Source organism: Lissotriton vulgaris, chromosome 1_2, assembly GCF_964263255.1.
Source record: "Lissotriton vulgaris chromosome 1_2, aLisVul1.2, whole genome shotgun sequence".
Taxonomy (NCBI): Eukaryota; Metazoa; Chordata; class Amphibia; order Caudata; family Salamandridae; genus Lissotriton; species Lissotriton vulgaris.
This window is the reverse complement of record NC_141686.1, coordinates 361,080,518-361,089,862: the sequence shown is the minus strand read 5'-3', so window position 1 is coordinate 361,089,862 and position 9,345 is coordinate 361,080,518. Positions and strand designations below refer to the sequence as shown.

General features: G+C 45.0%; 1 protein-coding gene across 1 annotated transcript; it reads left to right on the top strand.

Annotated features, from left to right (window-relative positions):
- Window positions 1–1,946: 1,946 nt before the first annotated feature.
- Window positions 1,947–3,842, top strand: LOC147736858 (uncharacterized). The gene has a single exon (XM_086953535.1). The coding sequence runs from the start codon at window positions 1,975–1,977 to the stop codon at window positions 3,238–3,240; it is 1,266 nt and encodes a 421-aa protein (XP_086809661.1). The 5' UTR covers window positions 1,947–1,974; the 3' UTR covers window positions 3,241–3,842.
- Window positions 3,843–9,345: the final 5,503 nt, after the last annotated feature.

Sequence of the window (9,345 nt, the reverse complement as noted above, 5' to 3'; positions counted from 1 at the left end):
CCTTTATTATATACTTCCTGGAGTGTTACATTTATTATATACTCCCTGGAGCATTACCTTTATTATATACTTCTTGGAGTGTTACCTTTATTATATACTTGCTGGAGCGTTACCATTATTATTTTCTTCCTGGAGCGTTACCTTTAATATATACTTCCTAGAGCGTTACTTTTATTATATACTTCCTGGAGCGTTACATTTATTATGTACTTCCTGGAGCGTTACCTTTATTATATACTTCCTAGAGCGTTACCTTTATTATATACTTCCTAGAGCGTTACCTTTATTATATAATTCCTGGAGCGTTATATTTATTATATACTTCATGAAGAGTTTGCTTTGTAATGTAGCCTTGAAAGTGTTACTGCTGTTATACAATTCCTAAAACTGAAGTGACAGCAACACATCCTGAACCATCTCTTCTTATACAATCCCTTCTTGTTTAACCCCTTCGCCGCGGGGTTAATTCCCCCACGGCGCTGGGGGAGGGAGGGTGCACGCAGCGCCACGGTGCTTGTGTCGAGCTCGGCTTGTCACGCTGCACGGTGGTGCTGCTCTCATTACGAGTTAAGCTCGTCATGGCCACACCCGTTTCCGTGGAACGCTAAGCACAGCAGGGGAATTATCCCCAAGTGTGAGCGCCGCGCGGGTCATGACAAGCTCAGCTCGTCATGAGCACAGCGCAACCGTGCCTCATGACAAGCTGATGTCGTCATGAGCACGGGAGGGGTTAAATGAAATCTTAGCCTTGTGCGTCTTCGTAAAGCTGTACCTCTAGCAAGTGGGCACTCCATGTGTGCTCTTTCTGTACTAAGTTACTGTGTAAACACCGAAAAATCACCTCCTTTTCTGAATTAAGTAAAATGTGACATGTTCTATAGAACATTTAGTTAAATATCTGTGTATGGTGAAATATCTCTTGGTAACTTTCGTTAATGGTAATGACCAGATGTCTTTTACAACTAGTTAAGTATTGTGTATTCACATGCTCTTACATTTCCATTTAGTGATTTTAAATCTCTTTACATCCAATAGGAAACCAGCCTTGAATGCATAAATGATCGTGAATAATGACAGTAATCGTGAAAATCTGAAAAAAAGTGGTTAGAAAAAAAAAGCTCCAATATTTAGGAAAAGATCTGCATAGAGACTGAGGAACCTGAACATAAACTGATAGATGCTGGAAGAGGCAGTCAAGAGCAATTCAGTGGATGTAAGAGTCTGAGCTGTGCACCTCCACGCAACAGGACTAAGAAATGACCTCTAGAAAATTAAGGCAACAACACTAACAAACAACTTCCTGTATAAACAGGCCTCCACAACCAGCTTTGATCATGTGTTCGGTATGAGGTAGACACAACATTTCTCTGCTTCCTGTAATGATGGCAGACCACCATTCAGCGTGCTAGGTGTATTGTAAACTGTTTCTGGCCAAACCACAGGAACAAGAGAAAAGCACAAGGGAGAGGAGCCAGACAACTGAAGGGTACAGGAAAGAGAGGGTCTCTGATCTACAACAGACTGTCCCAATTTGCTTCGACCCGAAGAAGACTGATCTTCACTCATGAACATGCGAAGCCATTCCACAATATAAAAACATAACCACCTACAAAGAAGCTTTACTTGCCACAATTATAATATATGTAGTTGGTGAGTCTTGTATTTCATTGTGAAATCTGATATTAACCATCCAAAATACCACAGACATACAGGGAATATGAGAATAACACAAGTGTTTTATCAACCATGTTAGCTCCTCGGGAAACGCAGTCATGGGATGCAGAGAAATATAAACACGACCCAGAGACACTAACCAAGAAAGAAAAATCATACACAAGCAGCAAGTGCTTTAGTTTGTGATCACTACTAAAGAGCCATCAGCAAACACACGCAGGAAAAGCAACGTGCAATTGCAATGAATGTGTGAAGAACTTTAGCCAGTTAGCACACCTAAAAGATCATCAGCGAATACACATGGGGGAAAAACCGTACCATTGCACTGAGTGTGTGAAAAGCTTCCGTCAGTTATCACAACTCCAAGTTCATCAGCGAACACACACAGGGGAAAAACCGTACCATTGCAGTGAATGTGGGAAGGCATTCAGTCAGTTATCAATTCTTCAAAGACATCAGCGAACACACACAGGAGAAAAACCATACCATTGCAGTGAGTGTGTGAAGAGCTTCAGTCAGTTATCACAACTCCAAGTTCATCAGCGAACACACACAGGGGAAAAACCATACCATTGCAATGAATGTGTGAAGAGCTTCAGTCAGTTATCACACCTGAAAAAACATCAGCAAACACACACTGGGCAAAAACCGCACCATTGCACTGAATGTGTGAAGAGCTTCAGTTATTTATCACAACTACAAGTTCATCAGCGAACACACACTGGGAAAGAAAAACCATACCATTGCAATGGTCACTTATCAATTCTTCAAAGACATCAGCAAACACACACAGGAGAAAAACCATACCATTGTAGTGAATGTGTGAAGAGCTACAGTCAGTTATCACACCTGAAAAGACATCAGCAAACACACACTGGGGAAAAATCGTACCATTGCACTGAATGTGTGAAGAGCTTCAGTTATTTATCACAACTCCAAGTTCATCAGCGAACACACACTGGGGAAGAAAAACCATACCATTGCAATGAATGTGTGAAGAGCTTTAACCTGTTATCAAATCTCCAAAGACATCAGCGAATACACACTGGGGAAAAACCATACCATTGCAGTGAATGTGTGAAGAGCTTCAGTCGGTTATCACACCTCCAAAGACATCAGCGAACACATACTGGGGAAAAACCATACCATTGCAATGAATGTCTGAAGAGATTCAGTCAGTTATCAATTCTTCAAGTTCATCAGCGAACACACACAGGGGAAAAACCATACCATTGCTCTGAATGTGTGAAGAGCTTCTGTCGGTTATCACACCTACAAAGACATCAGCGAACACATACTGGGGAAAAACCGTACCCTTGCAGTGAATGTGGAAGTAGTTTTAGTGATTCCTCAAATCTCAGGATTCATCAGCGAACACACACAGGAGAAAAGCCATTACAGTGCTGTGAATGTGTGAAGAGCTTCAGTGGGTCATCAGACCTACGAAAACATATTCAAACACACACTGAGGAAAAACCATACCATTGCAATGAATGTGTAAAGAGATTTAGTATGTTATCAAATCTTCGAAGACATCAACGAACACACACAGGAGAAAAACCATAGCATTGCAGTGAATGTGTGAAGAGCTTCTTTCGGTTATTGGCCTACAAAAACATAAATGAACACACACTAGGGAAAAGCCATTCCAATGCAGTGAATGTGTAAAGAGCTGTAGTGGGTCATCAGACCTACAAAAATCAATCAGTCAATCAGTAAACCAATCAATCAATCATTTGTTAAGCGCCCTTCATACCCAAGAGGGTCTCAAGACGCTGGGGGGAGGTGGGGGCCGCTACTGATCGAACAGCCAGGTCTTTAGTATCCTCCTGAAGGTCAGCAGGTCTTGGGTCTGTTGTAGGCTCAGTGGGAGTGTGTTCCATGTCTTGGTGGCGAGATGGAAGAAGGATCTCCTGCCGGTGGTTGTTCTTCTGATGTGCGGGACGGTGGCGAGTGAGAGGTCGGCAGAGCGTAGCTGGCAGTTGGGTGTGTAGGAGGAGAGCCGTCTGTTTAGGTAGGCTGGGCCGGTCTTGTGGAGTGCTTTGTGTGCATGGACGGGAGGCCAGTGCAGGTTTCTCAGATGGGGGGTGATGCGGCTGTGTCGTGGTATATCGAGGCTCAGTCGTGCCGAGGCGTTTTGGATGCGTTGTAGTCGATTGATGAGCTTGGTCGGGGCTCCTGCATAGAGGGCGTTTCCGTAGTCGAGTCTGCTGCTGACGAGGGCCTGGGTAACTGTCTTTCTCGTATCTGTCGCGATCCATCTGTAGATCTTGCGGAGCATACGGAGGGTGTTGAAGCAGAAGGAAGAGACGGCGTTGACTTGCTTGGTCATTAAGAGCGTTGAGTCGAGGATGTGCGTAGTCGATGAGGGTCGGGGCTGCCCCAGTGCCATTTGCCACTAGGAGTCGTGCCAGGCTGACGGGTTGGAGCCGAGGCTTGTCCGAGTTCAGCTTCAGACGACTGATCTTCATCCAGTCGGCGACGGCCTTCATTCCTTCATGGAGGTTGTCTTTGGTGGTGATGGGGTCCTTGGTGAGGGAGAGGATCAGTTGAGTGTCATCGGAGATTATGTTGAGGTTGTGCTGTCGGGCGACGTGTGCGAGCGGGGTCATGTAAATGTTGAACAGTGTCGGGCTGAGGGAGGATCCTTGGGGTACGCCGCAGATGATCTCGGAGACTTCGGAATGGAACGAGGGGAGGCGGACGCTCTGGGTTCTGCCAGAGAGGAAGCAGGTGGTCCATTCCAGAGCCTTGTCTTGGATCCCTGCGGTGTGGAGGCGTGCGCGTAGTGTGCAGTGGCAGACGGTGTCGAAGGCGGCGGAGAGGTCTCCCCATTGCAGTTTCCCCATTGTCTAGCAGGGTCCTGATGTCGTCGGTGGCGGCGATGAGGGCGGTCTCGGTGCTGTGGTTGCTGTGGAACCATGACTGGGAAGGGTCCAGGATTCTGTTCTCTTCAAGGTATCGGGTTAGCTGTCGGTTAACGATTTTCTCGATTACCTTGGCCGGTAAGGGGAGTAGAGAGATGGGTCGGAAGTTCTTGAGGTCTCTTGGTTCTTCCTTGGGTTTTTTGAGTAGGGCGTTGATCTCGGCGTGTTTCCAGCTCTCTGGGATGGTCACGGTCTCAAGGGAGAGATTGATGATGTTGCGTAGGTGGGGTGCGATGGAGCTGCTTGCTTTGTTGAAGACGTGGTGCGGGAATGGGTCTGACGGAGAGCCGGAGTGGATTGTGCTCATGGTCTTGATGGTGTCATCAACGCTCACGCTGGTCCAGGCTAGCAAGGGGACGTGGTCCATGGTGTGCAGAGGGTCTGTTGTGTTGCTGTTTGTTGGGGCTGTCTCAGTGTTGAAGCTGTTGTGGATGTCTGCTATCTTGCGGTGGAAGAAGGTGCAGAGGGAGTCGCACAGGGCTTGTTACGGCGGGATATTGTTGGTGTTGGAGCTAGCGTTCGAGAGTTCCTTCACGATGTTGAAGAGCTCCTTGCTGTCGTGTGCATTGTTGTCAAGGTCGTCTTTGAAGGAGGTCTTCTTGGCAGCCCTGATGAGGTGGTGGTGGTTGCGGACGGCGTCCTTGTGTGCTGCGTGGCTGTCCAGAGTTTGTTCACTGTGCCATTTCTTCTCTAGTTTCTGGCAGGCTTGCTTGGAATCTAGGAGTTCTGGGGTGAACCAGCTGGCCCTCTTGCTGGTGTCTCTGTGGGGGGCTTCTTAAGCTGAGCAAGGGTGTTGGCACAGTACTCAATCCAGCGTCTGATGTTGTGGGCAGCGACGTCGGTGTTGTAGGGTTCGGTGGGTGGGCTGAGAGCGAGGTTTGCATGTCTTCGGTGATTTTGCTCCAGAGATTGAGTGAAGCTTCTCTCCGAACCGTACAGAACTACCACAGATCTCCGCAGACAAGCGCCTGCACACTGGCTCAGGCTCGACCTAATAAAGGACTGTACCCGTTCCAGAGACTACTCTAGATGAAATGAAAAATACGTTTTCCTTCCCAGTCCCGCTTTCATAACAAAGGTTTTTGATTTGTTAACAAGCAGACCCAGTTCAGCCTTGAAAGTTGAATAAGAGCCAATCAAGCGCTCTAGGGCCAGGGGTGTCCTGGCCATCAAAACCGCATCATCTGCATAGAAGAGAGCAGTCAGCGATAAGCCACCTGCTGATGGAACATCTCTGCACTGTGCAGTCAAAACTTCATTACATTTATTGGTGTACAAGGAAAAAAGAACAAGGACAAGGACACACCCCTGTCGCACCCCCTTTTTAATTTTAAATATTTCCGAACATTCCCTCTGTTTACCAAAACTGACTACTGCCCCTGCCTCTCTATAGGTCTCCCTAATAAAAAGAATTATGGAGTTGTCCACGCCCATCGCCTCCAAAAGAACCCACAATTTTGAGTGGTGTACACAGCCGAAGGCCGCGGATAAGTCCGCATAATCCATATAAAACTGGCCTTTTTTTGCACGAACATATTTTGCTCGTTCGTACCCATCCCCTTTCTAAAACCGTATTGTGTCTCAGCTAAAACATTATTAACAAATGCCCACTCCTCTAGTCTATTTTGGAGCAATCTCTCCATTAGTTTGGCAGCGCTATCCAGCAGGGAGATTGGGCGGTAATTTACCGGATTCGAGGGATGCCCCTTCTTATATATGGGTATAATCACGGATTGTTTCCAAGCTACCGGGGTCCCACTTTGGAAACTGTATTAAAAACTTGGGTCAAGAGTGGAACCCAAACATTTTTATGTACAAAGAAAATATCCCCTTCTGACTCTGCTGCCTTTAGGGCAGGCGATTGAGAGAGTGCAAGCTCAATTTCCTCTAATGAGAATTCATCCCCAGATGGGCAGTCATCAAGTCCTAAGGTTTTTTTGTAGCGCTATTCATCTCTACAATAAAAATGCTCTGGGAGTGCGACACCCGTGTGGATTGATCTATATGAATATCAAGAGAGAGGCTGCCCTGATCCTGCTGAAAAGGGGCATTTACCACCCTCCAAAATGCCTTGCTATCTTTACTCCTCGAAGCCTCACACAAATTTACCCATGATTCATCCTGTAACTTCTTTTGGCTCACCGCCCTAGCTGTCTCATAGTCAGCTCGTAGCTTCCTTATCAAATCTTTGTTTCTGGGACTTGTTTTAAGAGCAGTGCGAAGATCTTTGGAGGCATTTGAGTAATTTGTCTCAAACCCCCTTATCGTCGATGGAGTGTTTCTTGTAGCTGGATGTAAAAGATTAGAACTTATAGATGTTAGAATTTTACTAAATGCTATTACTACTTGATGACTATCAGTGTTGGTGTCTTAGCAGGATTCAGTGTCAGGTAACAGCTCCTTTACATCCTTTGGGAGAAAGGAAATAGGGTTCATTTTCTCCCATTTAAGAGTAGATCCACTCTTCCTACTCCGAATCAGTTTTGGGGCAAATATAGAGCTTGACTTAGCAGAAAGAGGCCGAACAAAACAAAAAAAGCATGATCACTGAACTGTGTCAACGCGGCTATGGAGGACTTAATTCATCTCTTAAAATTTGTCTGAATAATTGTAAAATCAGATGTCAAGGTAACTCCAGTAAGTTGAAAAGTGGGGAGGGGTTGACCAGTCATGGGGTGATACAGGTTTATTACAACTAGGTCCCAAGTTAAATGAAAAACAGTTTGAAATGTTTGCGTAGTTATGATGCATAAAATGGACTAGCAACAAATCATTAGTGTCAGTTACCCCACAAATACGTTGGTCTGAATTGGGGCTACAGTACACATGAAAATCCAGAGCTCAAATAAAAAAAATTGAACATGATTGGCATGTTAACAGAGTTTCCAATATTCCTGCCAACTCATCTGTCACCTGTGTACAATTCTTAAAATTATCTTTATAAAAATGAATGCATAACAAATCAATTTTCCCAGAATCTTCAGCCACGATGACATGAAAATGGGGCGCGTTATTGATAAAGGTCAACTTACCTAGGGTGATCGTGTTTGCTGCAATTCTGAGTAAGCCTCCTTTAGATCTGCCTGCTGCTGATGGAACTGCTGGCGTAACAAAAGAGCTGTAGCCGTTTATAGATAGACTGCTCTGTCCAATTTTCCTGAAAGCAGATAATATCAGAATTCGTAAACACTTTATACCAATTTTGATTATCCTTTTTGTTTTCATAGCCCGCTATATTCCTAGAGAGAAACTTTATATCACTTAGGGACTCCTGCGACCAAATTGCTGTTGGTACTTGTGAGAAGGATGATGTAGGGTCAATTGGTAAGGATGTAATACTGCTTAGTGGATCTAAAATAACCAACTGAACCCTCTCCACGGGTACCAAACCAGAAACCATTTGAAAATCGTTATAAAGAACAGACTGAGGAGGCAAATAATTTAGTGGAAAGTTCAGTCATTCACATGCCTCCATATCGTCCAACAATGGGTACCTATTTGATAGAGCAAGGGCATCAAAAGCCACCTGGGCAGGCTTATGACCAGTTCTCACTAAAGAAAGGACCTGAGTGAGTACGGTGGAAATACATACTGGTGCAGACCTTTAAAAAACGCCAAACGAGACTGCATAAATCTGAGAATGGAGTGAAGGGGCAACCGGTAAACTCCCTAATGGGTCTCTCACTAGCCATTCATTATCAAAGGTTAAAATAACCAGTCATTATCGGTTGTTTTTACATCAGACCCAATTCACTGCGTTCTTCTGGCCATTATCAAATGATTTTGGATGAGATGACCTTGATTAGAGTTTTGAGTCATCCAGTGTCGAGCCTTGGCCATCAGCTGAAGTAAAGATTTTCTAAGATTGGGACGTAATAAAGGCACGTTGACTAAAATTTGAACATAGTGACAAGCTGCAGGAGGGAAGTTCATGTATTGTTGATTTGGTCTGCTATTGGCCTGAGTAGACGGGAGATTTACCATAACCTGTGGTCTTGATAAGTTGTGTGATTGCCCCTTACGCATAGAATCTGATATGGTCACCTGCGGTGGGCAACACCTAGGGACCAAATCTACATGGTCTGGACCTATAGGATCCCTGCTGGGGGCCAACTGATTTTCAACACAAGGATGACCAATGGAAGTAGAGGGTGATTTAGCTAACTCACGACCAAGGATCATGTTTTCACAATTAAAACGCAAATTATGACTTTCACAGTTATAGTTTTTTAAGAGTTTTACAGACATCAGAGGGGATGACCTTAAGTGCAATCTATAGAATCTAAACGGGCATAGATTGGTTGCAAAAGTTGTTTAAAGTTATCAAGAAGATCACACCAATATGAGGGAAATGTAGTCTCTGAATGTTGCTGGCCATTCATACATGTGGAACTCGCTGGCATAGCGGCCTTTCTGATCTTGTTGGCTGGTCACATGGAGGGCAGTATCGCATAACCTCTTTTTCATTTACCATTTACAGAGGTAGCGTCAGTCGGTTTCCCACTAAATGTAGAGGCAGGCTTGGAATGTTCGGGGGTTGGTACAGAGACTGCCGGAAATTCTGGAAGAGAAACCCCATATAGTTTCTTTACACCGCCTTTAGTTGGAGAAACAACTTGATTAGATGACTGCCCTATCCCTGACTCCAACGAAATTCTCTTTTCTGATAGTATGATTTATCGATGTTGCCTTGGCCAGAAAGGTATCTAAAGAGGTAACAGTTACCGCCTCTGTTGCTCTCAGC